We start from the raw sequence: 12,523 nt of genomic DNA, 5'->3' as shown, positions 1-12,523 counted from the left end.
TTACTCATGATTAGCTGCATGTAATTAGCTGAAGGATGCTTTCAGAGCTGGAATAGCAACGTGTTCCTCCTTCCTGGATCAGTGCCTACCTTTGTTGAACACTTTTTTTCCTTTTAAACAGAAATGTACTTGTTTCTTTTGGAAGTCTCCTAAATTAAACGTTTTATGTAGCTTCTCCAATTTAAAAAAAAAGCTCAATTTTTACAACTTAGAATAAAGATATTACTGAATTTGGTAGCATGTTGATGCATTAACACTTTTTTTGCAATGCTGTGGATTTATACAGAATAAAGAAAAGGTTTCTGGGGCTGGCACTGTGGCACAGTGAGTTAACGCCCTGGCCTGAAGTGCCAGCATCCCATATGGGCGCCGGTTCGAGTCCCGGCTGCTCCACTTCCTATCCAGCTCTCTGCTATGGCCTGGGAAAGCAGTAGAGGATGGCTCAAGTCCTTGGGCCCCTGCACCCACGTGGGAGACCTGGAAGAAGCTCCTGGCTTCTGGCTTCGGATCATCACAGCTCTGACTGTTATGGCATTTGGGGAGTGAACCATCAGATGGATGACCTCTCTCTCTCTCTCTCTCTGCTTCTCCTCTCTCTGTGTAACTCTAACTTTCAAATAAATAAATAAATAAATAAATAAGAAAGAGAGAAAGAAAGAAAAGGAAAATGTCTCTAACCTTGGCAAGCTACAGGGATCCTTCAGGTCTTGTCCCTGTGCCCCAAAGGCCTCACACAAAGCTTCTGTCCAGTCTCCTGCTGCCCGGATGTGCACACTGAAGAAGTCTTCGTGGGGGGCTGAGGTGAGGGTGAAGGGATGCCACTCCAGCAGGGAGATGGCTGGGCACTGGATGAAGATGTACTGTCCTGGAGCCATTGTGAAGTCACGCTTCTTCATGCGAAGTTCCAAGACTCCAGATGGGTGACTTATCACCTAAATCAGAGCAAGAGAATTGCCATAAATGCAGGTTACATGGGAAGACATAGGCTTTGTTCCATCAAAGGCACTCAAAATTGTAAGTTGGCTTTCTGGAGGTATGGTTTACTGCAAAGCTGCTAGCTTTGATGATATCTGCCACCACTTTCATGTCTGGCATTGCCCCTTGGGCAGGAAGTCTGCTGTCTCCAGAGTGCTGTGTTTGAAACCTGGGCAACTGCACCCAGGTGCAACGTTGTATCTGACATGTGACTGACACAGGATCAGGCCTTCCACAGCATGGTTAACCAGCTCCAGGAGATTATGTAACTATGTGTTATGTGTATCATTTAATTTACAGTTACTAAAATAATCACCACATGGTCTCCATATTTTTAAAAATCTAGGAACAGTTCATTTTCTTCTTCAATTATCTGCATCTTTTGGCCACCCTTTGTGAATTAATCTGAGCATGAGAGGTCTTCAGATGTTGAGGAAAATGCACATCATTTAAAACTGTTTATTTGAAAGAGAGAGAGAAGGAGGAAGAAAGGGAGAGAGAGGGAGAGGGAAATGAAGAGGGGAAGGGAGGGGAGGAGGGAGAGAGACAGACAGACAGAGAGAGGTATCTTCAACTCACTGGGTGGTCGCTCCCTGAATATCTTCAATGGTCATGGCTGGGTCAGGCCAAATCCAGGAGCGTGGGACTCCATCCAGGTCTGCCATATAGGCAGGGGCCTAACTACCTGAGCTATCATCTGCTGTCCCCGGGCTCTGTACCAGCAGGAAGCTAGAGTCAGGACTTAGAGCGAGGCATTAAGGTATCTCAACTGGCATGTTAGCTGCTAGGCCAAAGCCAGCACTACACCCATCTTATCACCCATTCTTCGTGAACTTTTGAAGCCCCTTTGTATCCCTTCCTGCTAAGCCAAAAAATACCAATTCCCCCTGCAATGCTTTATTTGTTTTGTCTCATTTTAGTTAACACTTGCCCAGTGTCCTCCCGGGCTCTGAGTTTTAGATGTAGGGAAGCACCTTGCAAGGGCTCTCACAGCTTTTATGAAATCCCTATCATTTGCTGCTTATCAGAAGGAAAGAACTAATTTATCTTCTGAAATTTTCATCCTATTTTCAGGGAAACAAAATCTCCCCAAGCCACTGTATTTTTTGTGTCAATAGGTATAAGGGAACAAAATCTAATATCTAATAAATACAGTGACAGTATTTTTCCATCCAGAAGCGAATTTCACAGCATTTTAATCATTAGTGCTAAGTTTCTCCTCTCCCTACTGATATTTGTTCTGATGCTGCTCTTAAATGGTCTCCCTAGTAACAGTTCCAGTAGGCTGCCACAAGTTTTACAGCCTGGCGTGTGATACAGGCTGACATCCTTTGGTGCTTAACTTAAAAACAGCAACACAGCAACAGCTTAAGGCAGAAGTAAGAGCAATTTCTATAGATCTGCTTTCATGAAGACGGTTAAGGGGATATGGTACTATGTCAAAATTATATTAACAAAATATTCTAAGTGTGGAGAGCAGAGAATTTCTTTGGACACGTAAAAAAGTGCAAGGGAAAGAGAGTTGAGCAGCGTCTCCAGGGTTTGTGCTCGTAGTGTGTGCATTCCTGTCTTCCTGCAGCCCCCGGTGAACACTGGAGAGCTGTGAGGAGGGACAGCAAGAGTGGAACCTTCTACCAAAGAGCATTGCACTTGCTAGCATAGATTCAGTGTGCCCTTTCTCCCCAGGGTCCCTTTTCACTCTGAACCATATGGTGACTGCGTCGCTGTTTAGCAGTCCCAGGTGAGAGTGCACACACAACAATGTTTGATCGTATGTGTGTTTGCAAAATCTACGCCTTTATATGGTGAAAGAAGATACTGTGATCAATGTGCCACCTACTCGCTCCGCTGCCTTTTCCCCCGAGACAGAACCAGCATGAGGAGACAGCCAGAAGACTCTCTGCCATAAGCCTTTATCAGAATCCTGTGTACCGGTCTGGAGCCCTGATCCCTGCTTCAGCAGAATTAGTCACACTGAAAGATGCTCGGGATCAAGCAATTATTAGAACCAAAGATGAGCCTCTAAATTACAGACAGTTCTGCAATAAAAATGGCAAATTAAAAACTTGGGCTAATAAAAAAATTTCATCTACACTCAGGCTTTTATTCAGACATAAAGCTACATGCATACCTTGGTAATGACAACCTCTTGCTGAAATCGCCAGAACCTAATTATTCGTTCACAAGCATACAAGACCACGGGTCCCAAAACCCATTTCCAAGCCTGCAGAGAGCAGCAGAGAGAGAGGAAAAGGAAATGAAAACAGAATCCAAATATTTTCAATTTGAACCAAATCAATACACAGCATGATGGGGTTTAGACGTTTTCCTCTAACTTTGGGGCAGTTATCAACAACAAAGATGTCTCCTCATATTAAATACTATAACATTCAATTATTCCTTGAAGCCTACAAGCTTATTTAAGAGATTAAATTCTCCTGTATTGGTTTTTATGCTTACTTGATCAATGCTGCCTTTATGTAATTAGAAATAATTGAATTTGCAAAGAAATAAGAAAGCAGATTGATGTTTATGTTACATATGATAGGGTCATAAATGCTCCCCGACTCAGCCAAAGTCAAAGGCTTACAAAGCGACGTTACTCAGCCAACACAGGACGTGGGAAATTAAATGAAGACTTTTCAAATAGTGAATTTTGGGACCAATAATGCATCGCAACTAGGAGGTCTCCCTGAATGAATGCACAGACAGAGGCACTCACCAATGCTACCTGAGCACAACATAGTTTCCTAGCATCCTTATTCTAAGTTACAAATCAGAACAAAAGTCTCAGTAATGGTCTGAAGAACTGTGAGAGTAAGAATTTCTACTCCCAATTAACTAGATAACACATTAACCTTTTAAAAAATAATTAATTTTATTTCTTTGAAAGCTAGAGAAAGGGAAAGAGAGAAAGATATCACACTCCCGTCTATTGGTTCACTATTCCAAATACCCACCGCAGCCAGGAGTGGGCCAGGTTGAAGCTGGGAGGCTGGAACTCAGTTTGGGTCTCCCATTTGAGTTACTGGGATTCAGCTACTTTGGCCATCACCTGCCACCTCTCACAGTGTGCATTAACAGGAGCTGGGAATGGGGGTGGAGCTGGGCCCCAGACCCAAGCACTCCAATGTGGGATGCTGATGTCCCAGACAGCATCTTAGCCACTAGGCCAAATACACACCCTGTATATTAACTGCTTAAGAATACAAAAGGCATCGTGGATGATCAATTGAGCATCAGGCTACTCTTGTAACAGGTGTTTTGTGCAACACAAAGTATCTTCCTCCAATAAACTGGAAGGAATGGGAGCTTAAATTCTTGCAGAGTTATGTTGGGTCTGGTAACAAATTGTCCCTTGTGTTATCTTAGGAAACTAAGGGGCAGTAAGATCAAACAAATTATCCGGGGTCATGAAGGTGATAAGGCAACACGTGAAGTCCTGACCCCGAGGCTGAGTCCCTCCGGGGCCCTGGGCTGCTTCCCTTGAGCATTTACCATGCTATCAAGCTGCTTTCTGTTGAACAGAACACTAGAGACTCATGAACTCGCATAATGCATGGAGGTTAAGGGTTCTTGGAAATGCAGCCTGATTTTTCTTTCAAAGAAGAAACTTGACCTTGCGCGAGTTTGAGTTGTCCAGGGAGGCAAAGGTAGATCCGAGAGAGCCAGGACTGGAATCACGCCTTTCACAGTGCCTACAAATTTCCTCCTTAGTCTCCTAAATCTCCGAGTAGTATCTTGGGAGCAGGTAGGCATCTCATTCTTTTGAACTCAGATGTTTGCTAAACCCCTCTAATCAACACATTTCCGCCTCACCAGCTGTTGGGCTGCAAGTGTTCTGTGGACAAGTCACAGGCCTTTAGCATGATTTTTACTTCTTTTGAGATACCTTTCCTGTTTTCTTCTTTGGGGCATTTCTGTTTCCTTTGGGGCCTGTTTGTATGGTGCCTCCTCTCATCTATTAAAACCCTTCTCTGCTTTTTTTCCAGGGGACCTCTTGTTTGCCTGACAAAAGCTAGATCTGTGCAGGCGACCCCAAGCAATTTGACCCATTTATTCTTTTCTGCCTCTGCAGGGCTCCACAATGCGTTTGGAAAGCAGAGAGGATAAAAGCTTTCACCAACCTGTGCTGGGAGGGAGGCAGGAAAGCAGATCAGAGTGGAGAAGCCTGGGAAGCAGTTCTTGGGGAGGATGGGGCTGCACTGAGGCAGTGAACCCTAAGGTCCCCCCTGCTTGAGTGAACCGAATTGGTGTGGGGGCGGCGCTGTGGCATAGCAGGTATGCTGCAGTGCCAGCATCCCATATGGGTGCCTGTTCAAGACCTGGCTGCTCCACGTCCGATCCAGCTCTCTGCTATGGCCTGAGACGGTAGTGTAAGAAGGCCCAAGTGCTTGGGCCCCTGCACCCGCATGGGAGACCCAGTGGAAGCTCCTGGCTCCTGGCTTTGGATGGGCACAGCTCCAGCCATTGCAGCCAATTGGGGAGTGAACCAGTGGATAGAAGGCCTCTCTCTCTCTCTCTCTCTCTCTCTCTGTAACTCTGACTTTCAAATAAATGAATAAATCTTAAAAAGAATTAAAGACTTAGTGTGGAGTTTTCCAGACACAGTAGCAGAAGTTCTGATTTTTTCTGCATACGCTTATGGAGCTATTTGCAAAATTGCTCACATAGTCTTTGTGTGTTTTTACAAATAATTATTCACACTCAATTTAGAAGGTTTTAGACATCACACACTTCATTTTGATGGCATCAAATCAGCCATGGTCTCTGGCTTTTCCATGTTGATAAAACGGAATGGATCATTTTTCTTTCTATGGTTCCACAGAAGGAGACTGTTATCTTTAATCTTTCCTCTATCTCTGCCTCAGTCTAGAAGTTGCCCCAGGAGCAGATACCCCACTTTAGTTACATTGCGATGCCCTGGGGGCTTGGGAGTGAAGGAAGGAGAGGAAGGTATGGCTAAAGAGGAGTATTAGGAAATGGTCCAGCAGTGATGAGCAGGGAGACAGGAGGAAGCCAAGGAGATCATGCTCCAGAGGAGCTGCGTGAGGTGGAGCTGCACGAGTCTCCCAAGGTCTGACTCTGGTCTTGGGGCGACCTTCCCTCACCCTGTGTCTTTGGGCACATCTCAGGTTGTATGATGTCTAATCTTCCATTTTGTAAAATGAGAAATAGTTGGCAAAGATGATTATTTAGTTTCCCTTCATGCTCTGAAATGCTTGACTGTCTTCATCGAGATGAATACCCATATTGGGGATATGAACTTGTAGATAGCAATGGAGAGCTGGCCAAATGGGGCTTTGGGGAAGGCCAGAGGTTCAGAGCCAATGATGTGAGGTATAGAGAAGAAAATTCGTGGCCACAGAGTTAGAAGTGCTTAGTTCTTTGCTATATTTTTTAAAAATGATATTCATGTATTAATTTATTTGAGAGGCAGGAGAGGGGTACTCCCGTTCGCTCATTTGCTTCTCACATGCCTGTCATGGCTGGGGTGCAGCCAGAAGTTGAGAATTCAATCAAGGTCGCCCACGTGGGTGGCAGGGACTCAACCACCCGGGCCACCAGCTGCTGCCTTCCAGGGTCTGCACTGGTGCAGAGCTGAAATTGGGAGCCGGAGTCAGGATGTGGGATACTCTGATACGGGACATGGACTCCTAACTGGAATTCTAACCACTAGGTCAAGTGCCTGCCCATGGAGCTTTGGTTTCTTGATGTGCCTTGGCTGGGAATGACTTTAGTGACCAAAGGTATAAAATTGAAACTCCTTGGCCCTTGGTTGCCCACCTATTAAATAGAGAGGCAGGACTAGTTAGTATGTACATTTGGTACATTTCTTTAATGCTAAAATACTCTGTGGATTCTTAGTTTTATCTTTTTTCTTCTCCAAAAATACTCAGAAAGTCACAGTACAGTGAGTATTTTATGATAGAAATAAAACTACGCTGATTTAAAAGCAGCAGTAATGAAACTTGTTTCCTTCACGTTCACTCCTGGTTTTTCATTCCTTCCAGAAAATAAGAACATGCTGGCTTTGATTTTATTTTATGTGTGTGCTTATGAATAGCCTCTTTTTCTGCACAATAAGGTCTCCTGGGGGCAGGACCCACGTCTCTGAATCCTGCGTCTGGTGCAATGCCAAGTGCATAAGTGCCACTGGAGAAAGTTTACAAAATTGAGTCTGCCTGAGTTGCAGCGTCCCCCTGTATCACTCACACAGTTCCTTTAGTAATTAGAAAAAAAAAAAAAAAAAGTCCCCCCTAGATGATCATTTGTTAATGTGCTGCTTTGGCTAAGGAGGACCAGACGTCTTTTGGGATTGGATTACCTAGAATCCGGACTTCTGTGTCTGCCAGTGTGACTTTGGGTAAAAAAAGAGGAGGGCACTCACGGGTGGGAGGGGAGCCGCGAGGTGTAATTAGTTCCGTTGATCAGTTCTGTTTATTTGCAGTGATGTACAAAGCTTTCTCTGTCCCAACACTGGGAGGCGTGCACGACTGAAGGTGAATTGATAAATACTCTATTAATAAAAGCACCACGAACAAGCACCGAGTTAAGAGAGACAAAGAGGAAGAAATGGAGCCTTGCAAAGATCGGTAGGTGTGGTGCAGTGAAGCACGGGCGCTCGTCCTTGTCCTTGGGATGCCTTTCTAGTCAGTGTCTCTAAGACATCAGAGAGAATATTGCACAGTTCAGCCAAGCGGTGATTGCACAGCCCACACACGCTTTGAATCAGGATCCATTAAAAATAATGGGAAAGACTGACACCAGGAGTTTGGGTGTGCAAGGAGGTGTAGCAGGGCAGAGTTAACAGAGAGATGGGTAAGTTCCCCCCTCTTAATGATAATTAATGTCAGCACGCACTGCTGGGAGCAGGCCCTGGTCTGTATTCATGAGGTGTGGGAGAGTATTGATTTTTTTATGGCGACGCTGCAGCTGAAAATTTTAGAGAGGCATTCATGTTCCTCATTAATATGCAGGCTGGGTAGTGGCTACTGAGAGTTGAGTTTAAGACACAGACAATCTATACTGGCCATTAAAAGAACCACAGTCTAATGGGCACATCTATTCTGCTTCTCTCCACTTTGAACATTTCTCCCAGTAGCTTCATCCTTAAAATCCAGTGCTCCCTTTAATATATTTGAAGGTTTTAAGAGAAGGCAATCATTTATATCCTTTGTATGCTGATGGCTTAATTTCCTAAATCCCTACCATTTATATATTATTATATCCCATTATCCCAGTTTTTATGATACATATTTTGAGGCACTTGTTTCCTCCTACTACTTTAAATCTATGGGCTTCATTTATTTTCTTTCATTCATCACACAACTGCTCCAGACATTTGCACTGTTCCAAGACACCTGAGGAGAGCAGACAGGATTATTATTTCAATTTACCTTTGCCACCCACTGTAATGACGACAGCACACTCGGGAGTTCTCACTTTGGAGATCTGTGGACATTCTCATCCTCTCAAATTAATTAAATCTCTTCTCGGCTATTGTTACTATTATTATTATTATTATTTCAGTTATGAGAACTCAATTAGAACATGAAGTAAATGTATTTGACACCCAATTTTTTTTTGGCCCCAAAAGCTATAGAAAAAAAAGAAGTCCAGCTTGTAAAGAGATGTGACTTCCAGCCGGTTGTTACCCTGCGAGGTTGGCAGGTGACAAGGTCGGGAAGTGAGACTCTTGGTTCTTGGGGTAGAGAATCCTGAGATTCTTGCAAATCCCTGCAATACTGGGCATCCGCCTTTGAATGGAAGTCAAAGAACACGTTGCAAAGCTGAGTCGAGTGCTTTTGGCAGCAAACCTCTTTTAAAATTACCCATAACTCGATTTCTCCATTTGCACACTTAATATAGAGGCGGCTTTGTCTAGTGCTGACATGGGCTGCTCCTCTTTCAAGCATATAAAAGCTCGAGTTATTTTAACTGTGGGGACAATTCTTTTTAAAAAGCTGCCGGGTTCATTCTTACCGAGGGTTCCTTGCCAGAAAATCGAGGCATGGGACACTGGGCGACTGCGTGCCACTTGTCATAGTGGTTTCTACAGAAGGTGACATTGTGTAGCAAGAGGCTCTCTGGAGTTTGACCTCGAACAATCCGACTTGTTAGTAAAACAAACAAACAAACAAACACACAGACAACAAAAATAGTCACTGGGTTTTGTGCAGTCTGGTTACTACTCCACACGTAGAGTCCCTGCAGCAGGCGCCACAGTAACACTTCCACCTCTCGAAACCTGAGCTGTCACTCATTTCCCTCAGCATCTTTAAAAATAGGCATTTAAAAAGCTTGGAAGAACTTTGAAGATCCCAGAAAAGAAGTGCCCCTCTGTGGTATCCTGTGTTAAATTGAAAGTGTCTATATTAGCGAATTCATAATGAAGGGAAATTGTTTGAACACATCCTTTTGTAGACTGTTGAATTTAATTAGGTTTCATCTCGTCCTGATTGCTGATTTGGGCTAATTGGCTAACTTTGTACTGTTTGGTTCTTTTGCAGATTGATTTAACTTCCACCCCTTTTCATTTGTTTCTGAGTGCTTAGAAGTTTTCCAGTCAAGAAGTCAAAAGAAGGGCCCTGAATAATGGCAGTTTTCCCCCAGTGACCACCGGCAGACTTAGTGTTTGACAGGGTCAAACTCAGCCACTCTGAAGTGTGTCCTCAAGGTGGTATTGGCACATTGAAGAACAAAAGGAGAAGCCAGCTTTGTGAATGGAGCCCTGGACGTGGAGTCCCAGTCCTGGCGGGTAGGATTTCTCACCAGAGAATCACTGACTGACTTGGGGCAAGCTGCTCCGTCACAAACTCCTGGGGTTCCCCATCGGTACACCACACATTGAAGCAATGTCACCGAGGCGCTGCTCAGCTCCGCAGTGTTTAGGAATTAAGTAGAACGAGTTATTATGAGACTCATGCTACACGGTCCTCACAGCCTGGGAACTTCAGTATCACACAGACCCATGTTCCAGGTAGCTTGTGGAGTGGCGTGGCCCCTTTGGAATCATGGGTGGTGGGAAGAGTTGGAGTTAGAGGAACAAAACTCTCTGTAAATCTCCAAAGGGCAAACGATGCCCAGACTAGGAAGGCTGAATAATAAATGGGAGCCCTAAGCTTTAACCCCTTCATTCCCAGGCACCAGGGACTGCGCTCTATTTCATTAAAAAGAAGCTTCAGATCATTCTACAAAAGCTGTATCTTTTAAATTTTTAAAACTTTTTCTAATGGCTTCATCTATGCCATCCCATAATAGGGAGATTAGTGGGCTTTAACACATTCCAATAATCCTACTTTCACTTGGCATTTTGTATAGATTTGCAAATTACTTTTGCTGTAAACAGTAGCTGTAGAATACTTCAAGCTGAGAAGATTAAATGAAGCCCTTATCCCAAAATAAGCCTTTCAACCAGGTTAAAATGACGGAAAAATTTCATCCTATGAAATGTTATTTGGATATTTAAAATGTCTCCAGTGAAACACTGCCCATTGACATCCTCTTGTTCTTCCACAATGCGCCAGGGTGAGAATGCGGGGGACCTACTGTAGAGAGATACGTGCATAATTCCTGAGAAGGGAATATCTAGACACATATAGGTTATAAAACAGAGCCTCATAAATGTGCTCCAGTGGTTAACAGCCCCTGCATGGGGAGAAGAATCTGGAGCAGAAGTGATAGGGTGATCCTGCAGGTGGCACACTTTGGGACTATGCACCACTCATCTTGCCCACCCCAAACACGAACAGGAAGGGTGAGGAATCCCACCCCCAGAAGAAATGACTGTGAGTACTTTTAACCTGGAAGAGAAGTAGTTAGCTTTTAACCAGGCAGCAGCATGCATGTGAAAGCTGATGGACAGATGACTAAGGGTGACAGTGCGATGGGCAGTCATTTAGGATAAAATACATCCTGCATCCCTGGGGGCAATTCTTTCCTTTTACAGGGCAAGCTGATGGATGGTGGGGGAGCTCTCAATCAGCATAGGCAGGGGCGGTGGCAGAAGCAGGACCCCCTTCTAGAAATGAGGGCATGAGAAATGCTGAACTGAAATAAACCTGGCCTAAATCTACCTCTCTACTTAAACAATACGTTTGGCCCAAAGTAGACTCAGTACATACCGACCTGTACCTTAGCTTGAAAGTGTAACCTAACCTCAGAGTGCACTTCTGTAGCCAAGCAACTAAGTCTCAGCCAATCAGAGCAGCTGGATTTCCGGCTAATCAGAGGCTGAACGCTGCAAAAACATGATCCTACAAGGCAGCTACTGATGGCAGCCAATCAGGTTGTTTCTATATGTCATTTGCTTTTCTACGGCGACAAATATAACCTGCATGTGGGATGGGGCGAGCATTGACCAGGGGCCAGAGGCTAGCGGGGCGCATTCTGAACCATCCTTGGTCTCGAATTTTTCTTGCTCAAGTCGATTTTGTAAATTTTGCTGGCCTCAGTTTCTTTCTGCAGAAGGAAGGGACATCTGTGGGGAGGGTGGTTTGAGGGGAAGTTGACCTGTTGAGGTACAAATCCTGGAAGGCTGCAGCTCTAGGCCCTGCTTGGGAAAGCCCAGCAACCAAGTTGTGTGTGCCCTCATTAACTAGCAGTTTCCAGCTGCTATGTGAGCTTCCAGTCTGTGCAGAGCCCGCTCTGTCCTGGGCCATCTGCTCTCAGCAGAAGCAACTGTGGGAGAACGGGGAAGAGTGTGGGGAGGGAGGTGGAACTGCTGGCGAGCCGTGCAGGTGCTTGCAACATCCCGGTCACATTCTTACAGGGATGAAGCAGGTTGAACTCCAGAGAGTGAGGATGCATTCCTCAAGGGCTTGCTGAAAGTGAGGTTTTGCTCGTCTAAAGACTGGTGTCCTAAGTAAGACTGCTGTTAATTAATCATGGGGCCTTGAGTGTGTCCCCTATCCTTCTGAACATCCAATTCCTCTATATGAGACAGACTCAGGAAATGAACAGAACTGTTGTTAGATCAAATTGATCATTCATACTTTGAAAATTGTAGGATGGAGAGAAGGTCATCATTTGTGAAATAATTAAAAGGGACAAGCCGGGTCATCAACAGCAAGGGTTAATTAGCCCAGGGCTATTTACTATCACTTAGAGAGCGTACTATGTACCCTCAGATTCTTCACGTTGCTGTTCCAGTTTCCTGATGAAGAGATTAATGAACCAGATGGGTGTTGTGTACTAGAATTGCATTATAAAGGCGATCTGAGCAGAAAGAAATTCTAGTAGTCAGATGGGGAAACTGAGAGCTACCTAACTTGCAGGGCTTGCCCATAGGCACTCTGATGGACAGTAAGCCTGCATCTAGAGCCCAGGTCAGACTGGCCATGTCACACATTGTCCTGCCCATACACTGGACTTCCTAGCTGGTGGTGTTGGCTAAGCAGAAGGGAAATAAGATGTCAAAATTATATATCCTGATTAATCCCATAAAAATTGGATTGCAGAGACAGGTACCGAATGAAACATAGATCTGCTGTCATCTAGCATTCATTAGAATTTCTGAATCTTATAAACATGTCAAGACTCACTA

At 44.5% G+C, this 12,523-nt stretch overlaps 1 protein-coding gene across 1 annotated transcript in view; it reads right to left on the bottom strand.

Annotated features, from left to right (window-relative positions):
• NOX3 (NADPH oxidase 3) overlaps positions 1–12,523 on the bottom strand; it is a 67,015-nt gene that overhangs the window by 38,011 nt on the left and 16,481 nt on the right. The window contains exons 6-8 of the mRNA XM_002714968.4: positions 8,962–9,091; positions 3,107–3,199; positions 679–932 (exon numbers count right to left, since the gene is read on the bottom strand). Coding sequence (XP_002715014.3) covers positions 679–932; positions 3,107–3,199; positions 8,962–9,091 — 477 coding nt within the window. The remainder of the gene's footprint in view (positions 1–678; positions 933–3,106; positions 3,200–8,961; positions 9,092–12,523) is intronic.

The sequence above is a fragment of the Oryctolagus cuniculus genome, chromosome 5 (assembly GCF_964237555.1).
Source record: "Oryctolagus cuniculus chromosome 5, mOryCun1.1, whole genome shotgun sequence".
Classification (NCBI taxonomy): domain Eukaryota; kingdom Metazoa; phylum Chordata; class Mammalia; order Lagomorpha; family Leporidae; genus Oryctolagus; species Oryctolagus cuniculus.
The sequence above is the reverse complement of the archived record's forward strand: the minus strand, read 5'-3'. Positions and strand labels throughout refer to the sequence as shown.